This window comes from Cotesia glomerata, linkage group LG3, assembly GCF_020080835.1.
Source record: "Cotesia glomerata isolate CgM1 linkage group LG3, MPM_Cglom_v2.3, whole genome shotgun sequence".
NCBI lineage: Eukaryota > Metazoa > Arthropoda > Insecta > Hymenoptera > Braconidae > Cotesia > Cotesia glomerata.
Genome location: NC_058160.1, coordinates 20,650,121 through 20,671,283, shown reverse-complemented (window position 1 = coordinate 20,671,283; position 21,163 = coordinate 20,650,121). Strand labels below are relative to the sequence as shown.

At 32.1% G+C, this 21,163-nt stretch overlaps 1 protein-coding gene across 1 annotated transcript; it reads right to left on the bottom strand.

Moving 5' to 3' along the window:
- Positions 1–10,502: 10,502 nt before the first annotated feature.
- Positions 10,503–20,825, bottom strand: LOC123260694. The gene is made up of 7 exons (XM_044721955.1): positions 20,523–20,825; positions 20,329–20,423; positions 20,101–20,271; positions 18,714–18,931; positions 18,423–18,637; positions 18,019–18,281; positions 10,503–10,898 (listed from the first exon to the last, which is right to left on the bottom strand). The coding sequence occupies exons 1-7, from the start codon at positions 20,751–20,753 to the stop codon at positions 10,589–10,591; spliced, it is 1,503 nt and encodes a 500-aa protein (XP_044577890.1). The 5' UTR covers positions 20,754–20,825; the 3' UTR covers positions 10,503–10,588.
- Between the last annotated feature and the right edge of the window lie 338 nt (positions 20,826–21,163).

The following is a 21,163-nucleotide window of genomic DNA, read 5'->3' as shown; positions in this document are numbered from 1 at the left end:
TTATCTATGGGCCGTCTTTAATTAATATCATGGGGCCATTCTAGTAGACGATGTTCGGCTGATGATAGTTCGCCATGGCTGGGCCATAATATTTGTCAATGTTCAGCCGATGATTTTTCGCCATGGCTGGGCCGATGATAGATTGCTTGGCACCCAATCATGGCCCGACAGTTGGCCATTCATATAACCCTACACGGGTAGGACCTCAAAACGTCGAGATCTGATCAAAACTCGATTTTCGAAAAACAGGTTAAAAACAATAACTTCCCGATTTTCGAAAATTTTTAATTTTCTTAGCGGAAAGTTAAAAATATCTCAACTTATATCAATGAATGCATTAATTTTAAAACAATTAAAAATTTGTGCAAGGATACGATAGATAAAAATATCTATACATCTGTAGATGAAATTTAGCGGAAATAAAAATATTATAATAATAAAAAAATATTTGATCCAATTTTGTTGATGTAAGCAAATTGATTTTCCACATGCCTATGCTTGATATGAAAGGACCTCACGTAGAGAAAGGGGGTCGATCGACAGACGAAGCTTGAAGCTCACGCACATAATATAACACACAAGGAAACTATGGAACGGAGATTGTGAAGGAGAGTGAGAGTGTGAAGGACATGAATATATATAGAAATAGAGAGAGAAAGAGGAAGAAGAGTGTGGAACAGCAATCGGTCCAGGAGCTGGTTGGCATGTCAGTCCAAGGCGCCAATCACGCGCAAAGACAAACAAGGTCTGTGGACCAGTGTTGATTGCCGAAGAAGTCCTTTCAGGACTTGGTACTCTGTCCGCACCGGTGGCTTGGACGTTGTGTGTACAACTCATCGACGTTGCCTGAATACTAAATCAAAGTCGACAGACCAGTGCTCTCTTGTTCATCCTATCTTCTCTTTCCTTCTCTTGTCTCTCTTCCTCTCTCTCCTTGGTCTTCCTCTATCTTGTCATTCTGACGTCTAGAAATCCTGACGGTACGGATAGAAGCTAGAAATTTAGCAAGAGGTGCCTTGACTTGAGCCCAAGAAGATCGATCCAAAATGCGACACAGCGAATTACAGATTTATTCTTGTCTAACTCATAATACTAAATCTTTGTATAGCTATTAATAATTTTCATTTCGTAACTAATTATCCACTGCACCATCAATTATCTTTTGACAAATGTTAGATTTAGGAGATTTATTATTTTTTTTAAGGATATTTCAAATACTTTTATTAAGCTTATATTACAATTGTATGACAGAAAAGTAGATATCAAGAAAATAGAAAGTATAAATATACTCGATTGTTGAAAATATCATTTAATTTCATTTATAATGCAGGAAAAAATTATCTTATAAGTAATAAAACAAAAATCAATTTTATCCATCAATAATTACGTATTTTAAAAAAATTTTTTTTGTTTCTTTTTTTCATTAATTTTTTAAGGCAATACTCGTTTTTTATCTTTTTCGTTTTACTTCAAAAGTCAATAATACCGTTTATTATTTATTAAAGTGAAATGAGTATTATTAGCTCAAAATTATTCTCAGAATTTAAGATTTTAACTTTTACAAATTTAATTTTTATAATTACGTAAAATTAAAGAGTTTTCATGAAAATCAATAATCTTAATTTGTTGGGCATACTGAAAATTTAGGCACACCCCTGTATTGAACGAACGTGGGAGAACTTGGAAAAACCATTGTTTACTTGTGTTGGTGTCTTATGCGTGTGATATGAGGCCCTGTAGGAATTCACCAGCAGGCGTAAATTTTCCCGTTGCCTTGACGTAGCCGTAGCTCCCCTTCGTTGGACTTTAGAGTCTACCCTTACAACCTCTTGCCACCCACAATTCTCCTTCTCGTTTGCTTCTCTCTCTTACTTTCACTGCCCCTATCTCTGGCTATTCCCTTCGCCGCCTCTAGCAACAACATTTTGTAGTCCAATGAGGGTGACCATCCCCAGAATGAGTTGAGTTACTCCAAACTCCAGTGATCCTCAATAAATTCATCCTATTTTTATTTTGTACTGTATTAAATTACTGTTACAGTACCTAATTATTTCCTCAACATTAACTACTCAATAACACCACTTGTTTCTTCCAGATCTATTTTGCTGTCATGAAAAATAACTCAACTTAGGTCAACCTTCAACCAATTATATCTTTATTTAGCCGTAAAGACTATACAAAATTTGATTAATTCAAATATAGACACTTAATAAATTTAATAAGACAAAAATATTTGTTTATAATTTTAATGTATTTTGGTTAGCTTTTAATCGAAAAAAAAAATCAATTTTCATCAATAGACTGAAATGTCTGATATATACATTTCTGAGTAATTTGTAATTAAGAATATTTTCATTTAAACCAATTTAGTCTGACTCTTGACGAGTCAACATATTAATCAGTATTATTTTTTTAAGTCAACATGAAAATTTCAGAAAGGTAAAAATTTGCTAAAATTATTTTATTTTTATTTTCCAACTTTCTGCTTTGGAAATTGAAAATTTTTAAGCGTCGTCAAGTTAACAGTAGCCGAATCCATTTTGGACGGATATTATTAATTATTGTTCGGAATCTAAGCAAGCATCAAAATTCTAAATGTGTTTTCAAATGAGGAATTTTTATAGATTATCGTTAAAGCTTGTTGAATGGTATGTAATTTTGTTATTTTTGTAATAGAGGATTTATTTATTTATTATACCAGTTTAACATATATTATCAATTTCAGCAACGAGATAATATGATGAAATCGATAACTCTATTTTTATGCGTGCATAACTACTAAAGTATGTAATAGGGTGTAAAATGTAAGTCGTCAACAGTTTGAAAAAAACTAATATTAGAATAACTTAATACAGAAACTGGAGGGTAATTAAAATAGTATTTAAACAAAAATAAAAATAGATATAACGAGAAGTGCATCGAGGGTAGGTAATTACCGATATTGAATGATTAAATGTGCAGAAACAAGTATAGCGGAAGGACATTATTGTAACAGTATACTTTTAATTGAAAGGGATTCGCGGGTTCATGTAGTAAGGTGGAATGTATGTCCAACGAGAGACCGCAAATGTGCATTGAAAGACTAGGGAGTTAAGTCACCTCGATCGAACGTAATTCTCTGAAAGGACTCAACAACTCCCTTTAGTCGGACTTGCGAGAGTACACACGGGAAATTCCCATCGGTCGGATCGAGATGCAACTGAGTGGAGAACACCCTGAGCTCGGTAAGTGCCATATGGAGATATCTAGCGGGGGCTTGATTGTTATACGTAAGCACGTAGGGGTGCTAGGACATATAAAAGACAGAGAATAGAGATGGAAAGGACAAGGACACTAGCTGGGTGTGAGCCGAGACTAACATCAGGGTGAGATTCTCGGTGCAGGGGTATAAATGTAAATGTGGCCGAGAAGGGAGTAAGAGACTTGAGGACGTCAAGATGAGAATGTGAAACACGATGTGACCCAGAGATGTACAGAAATGCAAGGAAGATGCCTCGAGAGCTATAAGGACAACGTTGACATCAACGCTAATGGCTCTTCTCTCCTCTCCTGCTTTCCTGTTTAATGTAAACATCAATATACGTTCATATCAGAAGACAGTCTATTAAATAATACTTTTTCAATCTATTTATCCTCAAAACAAATTATTTGCTTTTAAACTTTTTAGTTATGTTATTTTTTTTCCTATTTAATTTTTATCAAAACAACGAAGTTTTTTATAAATTAATACAGAAAAAATTTGTTACTTTCAATTATTGATTACAATAAAGAAACAAAAAATTGACGTATCTTAGGATTTTATTGTGCCATTTATATTTATATGGATAATTAAAAATATTGTGAGGTAATTTTAAGTTCAAATTTTTTGCAGTATTCTCTGCTCATATGGAGAGATTTTAGAGATGCACGAAATAGCAGTCTATTTTAATTTTTTATTATGAGTACACGGAAAGAAAATTATACAAAAAATTACTATGAAAACATCGTAATTTGTAGTATAGGACATTGTAGTGCCGGACCAGAACTCAAACATCATAATTTATACGAGGCAACATCGTAAATTTTTTTCAAAGAATTGTACTATTCAACCTTACGCACAGTCTTATACACTACAAGAAAAATTACGATGTTACTATAATAATATTATATTTTCTATCCCTACAATAAAAATACATAAGAGTGTGAAATTAGTCAATAGTCGAAACTCGCAAAAAATGGGACCTGATTCCTTATCAGGTTAAAATTAAGGCGCGCGCGTAGCGCGCTATTCAAATTTCTTGTCACTCAAATTGAAAAGAAGTTTCGGTCACCGAAAAAATAATTCTGAATCTACGAGAAATCGAACCCGATTTTCTCTCCGTCCTAAGCCCAAGGTTTATCCTCTTACGCTATCTAAGAAAATATCCAAAAATTCTGTTCAGTTACACAATAAAGACCCTCCATACAGTAGTTGGTCATCTTTCGGTAGTGGCATCGCAAATTATTGGACTCGGTCTTTCTTTTATTCAAACATATAGTATGCGTCCTTATTCACTTGCTCTGACGGAAAAATAATTTACTAAATAACATCGTAATTTTCAATGATTCAAAGTGTATTCTGTAGACGGCAGCATCATAGAGGTTAAGATATTGAAAGACTAGTCTTAGATTACGATGTTACTATTGTAATTTTTCATATGATTTTTTTCCGTGTAATCAATGCAGACATTTCAAATCCGAGACTACTTATAATTATTCAGAAGTTAATAAAAAAAAAAAAATAGGAAAACAGTTGACCCTAAAGGCCATCCCTGCAACTTCCCGCTACCTCCATACCTAAGTGCTCAACAATTCACTTATTTTTTAAGCTCGTCGAGCTCAAAATGTAATTTATGTGTAATTTTGAGCTCTCCGAGCTCAAATAAATCACTGTTCTGTGCTTTTGAGCTCTTCAAGCTCAAAAGGCTAATGGAAGTTTTATAGAACACTATTTTTTGAATTTTCAAACCGCAATAACTTTTGAATGAATTAACCGATTTCCTCGCGGTTTACGGCATTCAACGCAGTTTTTTGAGTTCTTTTGAAAATTTTTAAGCGTAGACTGGTCAGACTAAAAATTTCATAGAAATTCTGAAAAAAACATTTTTTTCAATTTTTTTCGACAACGATATCTCACGAACAAATTAACTGATTTTGATCGGGCTGGTGGCAATCGACGTGGTTTTTTGAGCTTAAGAGCTGATTAGTTTTTGGAATTGATCGGTTCAGCCGTTTCAAAGATATTTCAAAAAAACGATTTTTTGGAAATTTTATTTTAGAGATTTCTCAAAATTGATTGACTCAAATTCTGTAAATTAGTATCAGAATTTTAGGGGCAAAGAGACTCTTCAAAACACCGCTTATTTCGATCAAATCGGATGATCCGTTCAAAAGTTATGAGAGATTTACATACACACACACACACACACACACACACACACACACACACACACACACACACACACACACACACACACACACACACACACACACACACACACACACATACATACAGACACGGTGACATCACCGCGGAAATAGTCAGGAAAGCTTCCTAGAACCTCAAAACGTTGAGATCTGATGAAAACTCGATTTTCGAAAAACGGGCCGAAAACAATAACTTCCCGATTTTTTAAAATTTTCAATTTTCTTAGCGGGAAGTTAAAAAAAAAATTATGAAAATGCTGTCAGCACACGAAATACTAGGTAGCTAGAGTATTCACGAAGAAGATAAATACAAATAAGCTAAATGATATGTTCTAAATTTTTTTCTTTATATAATGAACGCGAGAGAATATATTTTTGAAATTAGTTCTGCTTGCACCTGTACTTTCTGCATATTTCTGTACTTTTGTCATCCTATCGCGAAGTATAAATTTATATCTGTGATAGAAATTGGGAGACATACACGGAAAAAAATAATCGGTAGAGGCTACCGATTTTTTCGGTAGAAGCTCCCGAAAAAATCGGCAGTTGCTACCGAAAAAAATCGGTAGCAGATACCGATTATTTTCGGTCGAGTCTACCGATTTTTTCAGTGCAGGCTACCGATTACCATATACTGATAGAAGGATTTCTTAGTATTCAAAAAGATTTCTTTGTATTTAAGAAATCATTTCTTAAACATCATTTCTTAGTATTTAAAAAATATTTCTTAAATACAAAGAAATATTTCTTAAATATTAAGAAATATAACTACTAAGAAATATTTCTTAAATACAAAGAAATATTTTTTAAATGTTAAAAAATGATGTTTAAAAAATGATTTCTTAAATACAAAGAAATCTTCTTAAATGCTAAGAAATCCTTCTATCAGTGTACGGAGAGAATTTTATGTTAACGGTAACCATCCTTATTTTGTAGCTTCTACTGTCCAGGATGGTTATTAACTTTTGCAAAGTCAAGATGATAAATGCAACTATCCGGCGATTGTAATTAGTACAATTAGAACAATTTATAAGTCATGTAATCAGCAAAAATAGCATGTATATAAAATTCTTAGTCCTTTGACTGAAACCTTACAATGACTTTTTTCCCTCTGCTAAAGATACGTTTGTTGTAAGGAAACTTTTAGTAAATGTTATTGAAACTCAATAAACATGGCCTAAATTTAGTGTTTCAAAAAGTCCTTGTTTATACACAATAATATTTTTAGTAGATTTCATAGAAATCTCACTATTTTATTTTATGGAACCAATTATCATAACCAAACACATGATCAGCATATAAATATAAATTTTCAACACTTAGTTCACCAGACATAATTAGCTTCTTTCTTCAACTTTTTTGAAATGACGTTAAATCAATCAAATATTAAGGTTATGTAATAAAAACAAAAGAAAATCGTATTGAAAACAAATGAATGAAAAATGAGTCTTTTGTTTTTATTAGCGGGAAAAAATGTATATAAAAATTAATCGTAAAAAAAATAAGAAAGAGTTGATAAAATCCAAAAATAAGTGCCTATAACCATCTACGAAAAATTTTGCGTTGAATGGTAGCAATCCCATTCCGAAAGCTTCAGTAGTTTGGACGTTAACTTTAGTCAAAGGAACCCTATTTTGCTTATATATGTATATTTTACACCCACACATTCGCCCACGCATCCGCCTACGCGTTGGTAGATGGAACTAAATTCTCAAAAAAAAAAAAAAAAAAAAAAAAATGTAATACCCTTCATGATGATAAAAAAACAAATGAATTGAAGAAAAATGCTCGTCTTTTGTTTTTATCAGCGGGAAAAAATGTTTATTAAAGTTAAGAAGAAATAAAATGGTGAAGGATTGATGGAATTCGAAAAATAAGTAACCCATAACCATCTACAATTCATTCCGCGTCGTATGGTCCTAGTCCCATGTCAATACGTTCAGTAGTTTTTGCATGATTGACGGTCTACGAAGCCTACACGGAAAAAAAAATTTCGTTCTGGTAACGTAACTGTAGAGTTACCACAACTATACACAGTTTACTGTTCGTTGTAGAGTTACAGTAACAAAATGTTATTTAGTTCTGATAACTCAATGTTGTTGAGCTCTCAGAGCTCTACGGGATTGTTCTCAGAGCCAAACGGTATAGTTGGGAGCGCTCTACGTTGCGCAGTAGTGGAGTGCGCTGACATATTTCATAACCTTCTAAAATGCCAAACAGAATTATTTTGTTACTAATCTATATTATTAAAAATATATGAGGACAATTAAGTTCCCAATTTATTTATTTAAGGAAATAGGTTTTTTTTTGTCAAATTGAATTTTGTTAGAACAGTTTTGTATTTATGGTTTTTCAAGGTTCATTTGCAGTGACTGTTAATTTAATTTATTAGTTGAATATATTGTGATAAGTGATAAGTTATCGGAATACATTAAAAAGACCCCATTTAACACGAAATAAAATTTGTTTTCGTTTATTTATCTTTTCTCGTGCATATACGGTAGTAATTTTATGTCCAATATTTATTGATATAATTAAGAAAATAAGATAATTTTGTGACGACCATATTTTTATTTTACAAATAATTTTTATTTGTAATATAAGTTCTATTATTATTATTTTATTTCTATTAAAATACTATTCTTATTTGTCATATACAATTATTATTGGCAATATAAATTTATTCTTCCGCATGTATTTATTAAATTATCAATGCTAAATCGTTAAAAAAAATCCGAACAAAAACAGTTTCACTGTAAAAAATCGCGCCAAGTCCACGTTCATAAGACTTTTAAGAAAAAAAATTTTTTTTTTCTTTACAAAAAGATATAAAATCAAAATATTAAAAAATCCAAGTAACCGATATGATTGTATATAATTTTCGGAAATTAAAAAACATTTTGTTGTAAATTTAAAAATTAAAGAAATAATTTTGGAACGTATTTAGTGTGCGTGGTTGCAAAATATTTTACTTTTTATAAAATTCGTAAAATCTATCTACTAAGACTGAAAAAAAATTTGACATACACAATGACGCACACCAAGTACATTCCAAAATTATTTCTTTAATTTTTAAATTTATAACAAAATTTTTTTTAATTTCCGAAAATTATATACAATCATATCGGTTACTTGGATTTTTTAATATTTTGATTTTATATCTTTTTGTAAAGAAAAAAAAATTTTTTTTTCTTAAAAGTCTTATGAACGTGGACTTGGCGCGATTTTTTACAGTGAAACTGTTTTTGTTCGGATTTTAGTATTTTTTGTAATTATAATAAAAATAGACAGTTGGTATCAACTTAAATCTCGCGTTGGCTGAATTTTTTATAAGAAAATATCCTCTTGAAGCTACAGTTTATGTAGAAATAATTCCAGCGCCTCCTGGCGGGTGTAGGTGCAAGCTGTGAAATATTTTTTTCTAACTGTAGTTTCCTATCTATAGAAGGATTACCATGGATTCTCGAATTATTTAGTCTGTGGCATATCACTTTCTCCATAAGAAAAAAGTCAGGATCTAAAAATCTGGGTCGCTATAGTTTGTGCCAGTGAATTTAATTAATTTTAAATAGAATTTATTATTTTCAAAGACCATTATTAATTAATATTGATAATATAACATATAACGTATTCTTATAGAGTATCATTGAAGAAAAAAAAGGTCTGTAGAATGAATAAAATTTTGCAACCTGAAAATATCGTTCTGCTTATGGTAAACATACTCGGTAGTCTGGCGCTCCGTTTATAACGGATTTGAACGGAACTTGGTGCCAGATTCTACCGAATCTGTGGATTATTAAACAGATTTCCAAAAATTTGTCATAGTCTCAGAACGATCCTTTAGAGTTGTGAGAGGTAAATAACGTTTAGCTCTCAGAGCTCAACGATGTAGAGTTGCAGGAGCCAAACGGTATTGTTACTATAAGAATACGTTAACCTACTGGAACTTAGTACAACTAACTAACTACTATAGAGTTTCTATAGCAAAATTTTTTTCTCCGTGTACTTTCATTATATATGTATAGATTTTTTGGGACTTAGATGATATTTCTCGGTTAGTTTCTAAACAGAATCTATACCGATTTTTAATTTCCCGCTAAGAAAATTGAAAATTTTCAAAAATGGGGAAGTTATTGGTTTTACGCCGTTTTCCGAAAATCGAGTTCTCATCAGATCTTGACGTTTTGAGGTCCTAGGAAGCTTCCCTGAATGTTTTCGCGATGATGTCCGTGTGTGTGTGTGTGTGTGTGTGTGTGTGTGTGTGTGTGTGTGTGTGTGTGTGTGTGTGTGTATGTATGTGACCCTCTTATAACTTTTGAACGGCTTGACCGATTTAATCACGGTTGGTGCCATTTGAAAAGGCTTGACCAAACTTAGATTTTTAATGTTATTTGGACCGATTCGAATCAGTAGATTTTGAGAAATCTCAAAAAAACTACAAAAAAAATTTTTTTGAAATGTGATTTTTTTGGAATGACTTTTAAATGGCTTTACCAATCAATTCCAAAATCTAATCAGCTCTTAAGATCAAAAAACCACGTTGATCAACGCAAGCCCGATCGAAATCGGTTGATTCGTTCGTGAGTTATCGTTGTCGAAAGAAAACCGAAAAAAGTGTTTTTTTGGAATTACTTCGAAATTCCTGGCTCGATCGATTTAAACTTGAAAATTTTTTATCCAGCTTCAAAAACTGCGTCGAATGCCGCCGACCGATCATTCATTCAACAGCTATTGCCGTTTGAAAATTCAAAGAATTGTGTTTTATTAAACTCCTATTAAAGTTTTGAGCTCAAAGAGCTCAAATTGACACAAAAATCATATTTTTGAACTCGAAGAGCCCAAATACGTAATGTGTTGTTTTGAGCACTTATGAAGTTCCTATTGTTTATTCATTAAGAAGTGAGAATTTAACTTCTCGTTAAGAAGATAAGAAATTTTCAAAAATTGGTAATCGGTAGCCTGCCCCGAAAAAATCGGTAGACTCTACCGAAAATAATCGGTATCTGCTACCGATTTTTTTTGGTAGATGCTACCGATTATTTTTTTTCGTGTACTTGACCTTGACAAGTTAAGAGTTATACCAAACTTAAACGCTTCATGTTTTGAGACGTACAATTACATTTATATTTATTAGGCAAACTTACTAACAATTTATTTTGTGACTTATAGTTTCTTTTTTGATTCCATCCTTCCTTCGTAACTTCTTGAAACGTTTTTTCCTTATCGATTGCTTTAATTTAAGATTTTTTTTTCGTTGATAGCACCAAAAAAAAATATTTTCACCTATAAGAATAATAACTGAAACAGAGCTCCCCAATAATAAAATAATAAATAACCCATAGACATGTTGAAATTCGATGATCGTTGGATGTGAGTCTAAGATTTCGTGATCTGTGCGGGTTAAGTATCTTTTCGATCTTGATAAAATTCCAACTTCACGTAATCTTATAATCCTGAAAAGAAAAATTACATTTTTAATCAAATGGAGAAACAAAAAAAAACCGGATAACATTTCATACATTCCAAGACTTTAACATTTACAATCTCGTCACTGAGAGTTTTTTTATATAATTTTCAAAAATTGGAAGTATAGTTTTTTATCCAAATTTTTTCAACTGAGTTTTTATCAGATCTCGAAGTTTCGGTAAGCCGTAATTAAAGTTGTAAATCACATCAAAATTGTCCTACTCATTCGAAGATATTGCAGCTCAAAAATTTAAAAAAATGCATTTCTCCGTAAAAACTTCAAAATTTTTCTTTACTTCTTCACTTCTTCGATTTTTGGGCTTGGAGAAAAAAATCATTTTACAAACTTTTTTTCGAGCTTGAAAAGCTCAATTACTATCAAGTATGTCTAATTTTGAATGATTTGAACTCAAAAATAGTGAGGTTTCAAGGATGGCTTGCAAAGGGTCAACCTTATTACAGATTTTTGTTTTTTTGAGGGACATGTTTTTATTTGATGATGATTGTAATGACCCCAAATATTTGTTATGTTGTCCCAAAAAAGGTTATCGAAATGAATGTATTTTTCAAAGCATATCTAGCATAAAATTTTATAAAACACTTTTTTGAAAATTTCGAATTGCGATATTCAACAGACTTTTGAGTTTGAAAAGATTATACCTTAATTGTTAAAATGATGCGACGGGAATTCGGAAGTTATGCGTAAAAAAAACTTTTTTAACTTCTCGATAAGAAAATCGATGATTTTCAAAAATCGGGAAGTTATTGGTTTTACCCCGTTTTGCAAAAATAGAATTCTCATCAGATTTCGACGTTCTGAGGTCACAGGAAGCTTCCCTGACTCCCCCGCGAGGGTGTCACTATGTCTGTATGTGCGTGTGTGTGTGTGTGTGTGTGTGTGTGTGTGTGTGTGTGTGTGTGTGTGTAAACCTCTCATAACTTTTGAACGACTTGACCGATTTCATCGCGGTTGACGCCATTCGAAAGGGCTTAACCAAACTTAGATTCGAGAGATATCGTGAAAGAAAGAAAACCGAAAAAAGTGTTTTTTCGGAATTACTCCAAAATTCTTAGTTTAATCAATTCAAACATAAAAATTCTTCATGATGCTAAAAAAAACTGCGTTAAATGCCGCCAACCGCATAAAAATCGGTTTATTCATTCAAAAGTTATTGCGGTTTGAAAATTCAAAAAATAGTGTTCTACGAATCCCCTATCAGACTTTTGAGCTCGAAAAGCTCAAAAGCATATAAAAGATATCTCTTTGAACTCGGAGAGCTCAAAATAACACATAAATTGTATGTTTGAGCTCGAAGAGCTCAAAAAAATCATAAGTGCAATTTTAAGCGCCTAGATCGCTGAGGTATGGCATTAGCGGGAAGTTGCGGGAATGGCCTGTAGGGTCAACCATTTTGCTAATTTTTAAAAATTTTTTTTGACAATATTTTTTGAACGAAAAAACCGATTTTAATATAGTTTAAAGCATTTAACACGATTTATTAGCTCATGAAGATTACTTATTACCAGCTACATAATCCGGCGAATAATTTTAAAGCTATATGGCTTAGCTTACATATATGTGAAAAAAATAATTGTGTGTGTCAGCTCCGACGCTCGACGGAAGTTTACTCCTTACAAACGATTATATCGTATATATAGATTAGAGAATAATGTTAAATGAAATTAACTATTATATTACTCGAAGCATACATGATACATTTATTTACATTAATTATACAATTAATTTGTCAAAATAGCTAACTCTATTAACTTGTTAATATTTTCGAATCGCAAATTAATATTAACAGATATAAATAAAAAAAGGCCATTCGGCAGCCGAAATGAAAGTATATTTCATGATGAATAATAAAAATACTACTAGGGTTGCATACGAAAAAAAAAATGAATTTCTGTTTGATTAAACAACAATGACGTCAAAACGAATGCAAAAGTAAAATTTCATTAAATCTGTCTGAGAAAGCAGGTGATTTTTGGCCTAGACTGATAGTGAGGTACACAAATTAAAGCTTATTTAATAAGCTTTCAGATACCATTTGTAGAATTTTGATGAGATATCGCCTTCAATTGTAATTGCACGAAAATACGGTAAAAGTGAAAATTTTTGCGACTTTTGAAAATTTTTGAATTGCTATTATTCCTAAACCATTTAATTTGGAGAAATAAATAAGTACACAAGTTGAAGCTTATTAAATAAACTTTCAAATGCAATTTACAGAAATCCGATAGGATGTCTGGTTCCATTGTTATTGCACGGAAATAAGGTAAAAGTGAAAATTTTTTGCGATTTTTGAAAATTTTTGAATTGCTCTCATTTCTAAACTAATCGACAGATTTGGCTCATCTTAGAACTTAACCTCGGAAATCGTCCTAAGAATAAGTATGTTACGTTTTATTTAGATCTGTATAGAATTACGCAAGTTAGAGAAGAGACAATGCCGATTATATTGTATATATCTATATATATATAAGAGATTTCCACCTATATATTGACTCATCATGATATCTCTGAAACCATAAAGCGTAGAGACTTGAAATTTGGTAGGAATATTCCTTTCGCCGTGTAAAGGTCAGCTAAGAACGGATTTTACGAAATTCCACCTGCAAGGGGGGTTGCGGGGGCGTTGACAATGGAAAATTCCCATTTTTAAACTATAGCTCCTATTGACTCCAAATTTGGCAGGAACCTCCTATATGTGATGTAGAAATGATCTAAGAGCGGATTTTATTACAATCTACTCCTAATATGGATTGCGGGGGTGGGCGTCAACAATGAAAATTTAAAATTTCCGAGCTATAGCTCCTAGAGAATCCTAATTTTGTATGAATTTTTTGTAAGTGATGTAAAAATAATTTATAAACGAATTTAACGATATCCTACTCCACAAGGGGTTGCGGGGGTGGGTGATAATAATGAAAATTTTAAATTTCCGAGCTGTAGCTCCTATAGGTAAATTTGGTAAGAATCTGCTCTATGTGATGTATAAATGATTCAAGAGTGGATTTAATGACAGCCTACTCCCAATACGGATTGTGGGGGTGGGTATTAACAATTACAATTTTTAATTTTCAAGCTATAGCTCCTACAGACTCCAATTAGGTAGGAATTTTCTCTAAGAGATGTAGAAATAATATACGAACGAATTTTAAGATACCTCACAGGAGTTTGCGGGGGTGGATGTTAACAATTAAAATTTTTAATTTCCAAGCTATAGCTCTTATAGACTCCAAATTTGGTAAGAATCTTCTATGTAATGTAGAAATAATCTAAGAGCGGATTTTACGACGAATCACCCCCAATAAGGATTGCGGGGTGGGTGTTGACAAAAAAATCTTAATTCCCAAAATATAGCTTCTAAAAGGCGTAAATTTGGTAGGAATCTTTCATTTGTCATGAGATCATCTCAAAACGGATCCCAAAAAATTCTACTTCCGATAGGGATTGCGGGGGTAGGTGTTAAAATCTAAAATTTTAATTTCCAAACTGTAACTCCTGCAGATTCTAAATTTGGTAGGAATCTTCGTGTACGATGTCAAGTTCAGCTGAGAATGGATTTTCTTGAATTCTAACCCCAAAAGGGATGGTGGGGGCGTTAACAATGAAAATTTCTCACTTCCAATCGATAGTTTTTATAGACTCGAAGTTTTGTTGAAATCTTTTATTTATAATGTAGAAATTATCTCGAATAGGATCTTACGAAATTCCTCCCCACATAGAAGTGCGAGAGTAATAATTGTCAAAAAATTCATATTCTTTAAATACAGTTCCTACAAATATAAAATTTGATAGAATCTGAAGAGAAACAGGCAAATACCGGGATGGCCTCCAAGGTCAACGGATTTAAATATTTTTCTTTCTTAATAGTGATATTTTCTTACAACAATCGTCTCTTTGGCAGCGGCAAAAAAGTCGACTAAGAATTTTACATACATTTTTTTTTGCTGATCACATAACCGATGAATTGTTCTTATTACGGGATCGCGAAAATGTAACAGATTAAAAGCATTGCATTTTCTAAACACATGAGATATAGAAAAAAAATTTGGCTACTCATTTTAAGAAAATTCGTAAAAAACAAGTACAAATAATTTTCTATGTATAATTGATGTTATGGAAAAATTTTTAATTAACAGCGAAATTCGTCACAATTTAAGCTAGGCAGATTTCAACTTCACTTATGAGACCTGCAATTACTTTAACTAAAACTTACAATGCTCATTTAAAATTTTTTTTCTTCGTGTCAATTAATATTCATTTTTGGAAGAAAGCCACGGGAATGTTATAGTGATTGCACATTGAAAGTTACAATGAATTTTAGCTAGAATAATCATGTGGACAAAATATACAGACCAACCCGATGGAATTTGAAATCTGTGAAAGTCAACACAATCTTCCAATTAAATTTCAAATCTAGATCTAAAAATACAATTCTATAAAGCGCCCAGCGGAGCAGACGGGTAACAACTAGTATATATATATATATATATATATAAACTTTTGAACCATATGCATTTTCTGAATCCGGTTGACGAGCTGACTCGAAATATAGCAAAATTTTTCAAAAGTTCCGTCATGAGGACCAATGCAATAGTTAGATTTCTATGAAATCTACTAAAAATTGTGTATAAACTCCAAAAATTTGTTTAAGTAACAATTTTTCTTTTAAAAATCATTGTATCAAAGATTGAAATTCCGTAAAAAATTTTCAATTATCTTATAAACAACGCATTTGTTTATAACAATTTTTTAAACAATATGAGATAAAAAGTTTTAAAAATTATTTTTATGCAGCTTTTGACAACATAAAAACGGATCATTAATAATATTTTGAAAAAATACATTTTTTCGATGATTAATTTGAGTTTTCAATTTTGAAACAACGAAAATTATTAATAAAAAGCTAAAAAATAAAAATGTTTTGATTATTCCAACGGGGATCTATTCTTGAGCCTTTCAAGAATTGCTCCAAGAGAGAAAAAAAACCTCAAATTTATAGTTTAAAAATTATCACACTTGCAATGTACATATTCAAGCAGATAAAAATTATTAATTAACTATTGCATAACTAATTGAAAAATTGTGATAAAAATTTTTCTCAGGCGGATCATTGTTCATTTATCTATCCAGTAAGCCCATGATTTTTTTCATTTCTTAAATTTTATATGTAATATGTCAAAATAATTTTCATTAATAAAGTGTCCAAAGAACTGGTCTTATATACGTGACTGAATAAAGTAGTCAGTACTTGTCTCGGATAGCTTAACTGGTAGAGCCCTTGGCGCGTAACCGAGAGATCTGGGTTCGATTCCCAGTCTGGGCTGTCTGATTATTTTTTCAATTACGGAAAAAATTCCCACTGAGTAGGTCACCCCCCTTTCCCCTATCCGTTCTTTCCCAACTCCCTTAAAATTTGCTTTAATATTATATAAGAGACGTGGCTTACGCAAGCCAGAGTACCCGTTTTTGGCTGTATTTTCATCCCTCTGGGAAAATTATAAATATTGGTCCTACAGTTCCGGGAGGGGACTTTTTTTTAGAAAATTTCCTCCTCTTTTTGCATCTTTTTAAAAATTTTTTAAGTCCTCATTAGTTTTTCAAATATTTGCAAAATACTAAACCTTTTTTTTTTGGCTCAAGCTGCGGCAGAACTTCGTAATACGCAGGCACGCAATACACACATACAAACATACGCACACATTCGACTCTCAGACCAGAGGTAGCGAACTATACAGTGAGACTACGAAGCATTGCACATAGAGGAGGCCCTGAGAATAAGATACGCCGAGTAATGTATTCCATCTCATTCTTTTGCATGTTCAATCCTACAGATTTATATGTTTGTTTCTTTCTACGTAACGCCTCAACTTTCCGTGTTACACTTGACTTTACTGCTCATAAAATTTCCGTACCGGGCCTTATAACTCAAATCGTTTCTTAAGGAGTAAACTCCAATAAACTTCAAAAACACTCTTTCGGAATTTTTCAACAATGAACAACAATTCTTAAACAAATCAATCGATTTCGATGCTATTTGTAGTAATCGATGTAGTATTTTGAAGTTAAGAGCACGTTTCGATCGGCCAAGCCGTTAAAAAAACACATACACACACATCGTGACATCCTCGTAAAATAATCAAAACAGCTTCCTAGGACCTTATAACGGGGAGATGTAATGCCCGACTAGAAATTTCAGTGAGGCAGTGATTTGGTGCAAGTAAGGCATGCCGAATTCCGAACTTGCGGTAAGTGAGGCATCCAAACCAGGCCCAAGTTTGGGATGTAATGCAGTTGCGAGGCTCAGCCTAACTTGACTTCCTGATTAGGCTGCAGTTTGGAAACCACACTTGCATTTTTAGAATATGTCGGACTTCGGCAATATCACACAGTTTCAGGATCACAACCAAATTTGAAATATTTTCGGCATGCCAATTTTCGTTCTGCCTACCTTGGTTTTTATGAGGTGCAACCTAGGCAAGCCTAAGTTAGGCAAGCCAAACTTGTCCCTCACTAATTCTTCGGCATTCCTCACTACAATTTCTAGTCGGGAGTTTAACATACTATTAGTATGCGTGACTTGCATGAAGTCACGGTTATCGTAGATTTACCGAAGTTTGGTTTGCTAAATTTGGGTGTAGCTTGGAAAACCTGCGACAAAACGAATTTTGACAAACTATTGGTGTGCCTGACTTGCATGAACTCACGGTTATCGAAGATTTGCCGAAGTTTGGTTTGCCAAACTTGGGCGTAACTTGGAAAACCTACGTCAGAACAAAGTTTGACAAACTATGGGTGAGCCTGACTTGCATGAAGTCACGGTTACCGAAGATTTACCGAATTTGGGCGTAGCTTGGACAAACTATGGCAGTGCCGAACTTGGACTTGCATATAGTGGAATTAATGAGGCGTGAATTAAGCTTGCCAAAGTTCGGAAAGCCAAACTTGCCCCGAATTGATTGTTCGGCAATGCCTCACGAAATTTCTAGTCGGGTGAGAACTTAATTTTCGAAAATTGTAGTGAATCTAGGAACCCCCCAGTTTTTGAAAATTATTGATTCTCATAGCAAGAAGTTAAGAATTATTACTCATACCCAATATCAAAAGAACGTTTATATTTAAAGCCAATTGCAATAATAGCCGCAGCCCACGATTTTTCAACAGCGCGACCAGTGGGTTCTAATTTGCACATTTTCATTTCTTTAGAATATCGTTTGGCGAGTGTTTCGATGACTGCGTATTCACCATCCTTACTATAACAGATATTTTTATACATTTCTGCCTTTGACTTCATGTAGAGTATACGTGGCTGAAATATTCTAAATACGTTAAGCTGGATGAGTTTTATCACAATCGACTGAAAAAAAAATTTATCTCTTAAAACTTTATAATTTGAAAATTGAAAATCAAATTCTATTAAATTGACTCCAATTTATAAAAAGTTTTAAATTAATCTAAATAAAAATAGTGCCCTTACATTTCATTCAACGTTTATTACCTGAAATTTATGGTCAATTAGCGATCCTTCAAGAAGTAATATTTTATATTTAGTTCGCAACAGAAGGCTATCCAAGTGGAGGAATGGTGGTTTCACTTCAGTATTTGTCATCAATGAAATCAAATGTGAGCTAACAGTGAGTAAAAGAAACCAAGTAAAAATTCTCCGGGAAAACTCAAATATTTTATAATCATTGTGCTGTTTTTGGAATGAACCTAAAAATAAAATTTTACAATTCGAAAATTGTGTTAATACTATTCTTTATTGAAACAATCAGTACTTATTACAAACCTTGAGAGCAAAATGCAGCGAATGTATAAAATATATGGTCTTGAATCCCAGTAACCTTTTTTTGAGTTTTCGCTCGATTGCTAAAATTTTCTAAGATGAATCCCAAAGCACTGAATATCATCATTATTACAATTATGAATAACAGTACATTGAACGAAAATATTTTGAGTAACCATGATTTGTTTGAAGAATATTCTGAACGGATAAACATCCTTGTGCTAGATGCAAACATGAGTCGAGATAATAGTTAAATTTTGAAATATAGTTAATTACTTGAATGGCGCTTATTTACTCTTTACGTATAATTCATTGAATTGGAGATCAAATGATGCTAAGCTTATAATTATTAGGTTTTTATTCCTCTTAAATTGAATCTTCTGAGCAATAATTACAAAAAATATTGTATGTCATTCGGCCGCTCTTGGCGATTTAGACAATCTCGATTTTACGATATTCGCTTTAAAGTTTGTGACGTTTTTTTACGATAACGAGTAGAATTTACGTTCATCTGCTTCGCCTCAGGCATTAGCTTGGGGGGCTTTGCGTTTGGACCCCAACTTGGTACCGGAATTTATCTCCAAATTTGTACTGAAAATTACCATCTGCAACTCGTGTGGCATTGCCGCACTAGTTTCACAATATACTACTAAGCTTTGAAATTATGTCTTGCTTTACAAGCTGTACTTACAATAATTTTCGAAATTACTAATTTCAAAAGTTATTACTAATTATATTGACAACTTGGTAAATGGTGTGATAAGTTTTTCTTATCAGACAAAATTAGACGTTCTTCGAAATAGATGGAAATTTTGTACCTAAACAATAATAATTTTGCCGATAATAAAAGAAAATCTGGCAATTTAGAATATGTTTAATTTTAACCTGGAATAACTTTTGAAAAAGTAAATTTATCGAAAAATAATCAGGAACCTTTTACGTAGAGCATTCAATTTCCCATAAAAACATCTATTAACCTAGCCTATAAGTGTCTTGTAAAACAAGATATAAAATTCAAAATTTTTTTAATATTTTTTTTTCTTGTTATTTAAATGGAAAATGGAAATTTTCAATTTGTGCCCTTTAAATATCAATACAAAGATTGATACGCAAAAAATATTTTCATTAGCTTTTATTTTAAATAAACAATAAACGAATTTTATATTGTTGAAATCTTCGGAACGTTATTGTATCTAAAACTTACCGAAAAATTTTAACTCCAAATTTTACATAAAGACAGAACAGAAAATTTTGAATGATAATTTTTCATTTTCTGTTGAAAATAATTATGGTAAACATTTGAAAACTTGAAGCAAAATTATTTTGCAACTTAGCGATCATTGATCATACAATTGTTTTATTATTTCCAAATATATTTCTATTAACTTACGTATCATCCCAATACGGTGATATAGAAGTCATTATCGACGAACCTGGTCGTAACATTAATGCATTAGGAATAATGTCGGTACTATTATTGATAAGTATGCCCAATACACCATCTACAACATCTCCCCTTAGTTTGGAAAAAATTTCCGTTTCACTTTTAACCAGTACAAGCCTATAGACATTCAATTTTATTTACTTGCCACTTGAGTGAACAGTTATATTGACTTACGTAAAATTCAAGTGGTCTGATAAGGTGTTCCATATTTCTCCTACAATTCCAGTGATTTTCGTGCCATTATCATACGTTACCATTATTGGTTTTTCCTAATTTTGAATTGATTTATTGTTAATAACAAAAAAGTAACATTTATTATTATTTATTTAGCTAAAAAAAAATATATACATGTTGTTATTTGACAATACCTCAAAATATCCTATTCTAACAGGTGCTTTTTGAAAATTATGCATTTCCAACAATCGAGATTGTAAAACTCTACTATTTCTCTCTTCAACTTCTTGAGGATCAGATTTGTTCATGATCAGGACGAAATTATTAATCTTTTGATCCCATTTTAAAATACTCATTTCAGAACAAGAAATCAAAGAAACATAAAAATTTTTAAGCACTAAGATCAGAATAAAAAAGAACTTCATTATTTGTAAGAATTAAACTTATAACTGGTCGCTATGTCAATAGAATTATTCTGTTATTGATGATTCTGAGAAATTGCAAACGATGATAAGGCTTGACATAATTCTGCGCTAATCACAACACAAATCGAAATGGTTCATAAAACTTGTACGGATATCTATGTTCTATCATCTGCGATTGATGTTAATGATTACCGGAATAATAGTGCAAGAGAATTAAATAGTGGAATCTATTTTTATCAATCCATCAGTGAAACGTATAGTATGATATCTATGTGCTTTTGAACTAATGGGTATTTCTTTTTGTACGAAATTAATTTACTAACATTTTTTCATAATAAATCGGTTGGCACGCATCTCAAATTGAACTTTCTAAGCAATAATGACGAAATAGTATATAACGCACCGAGGGA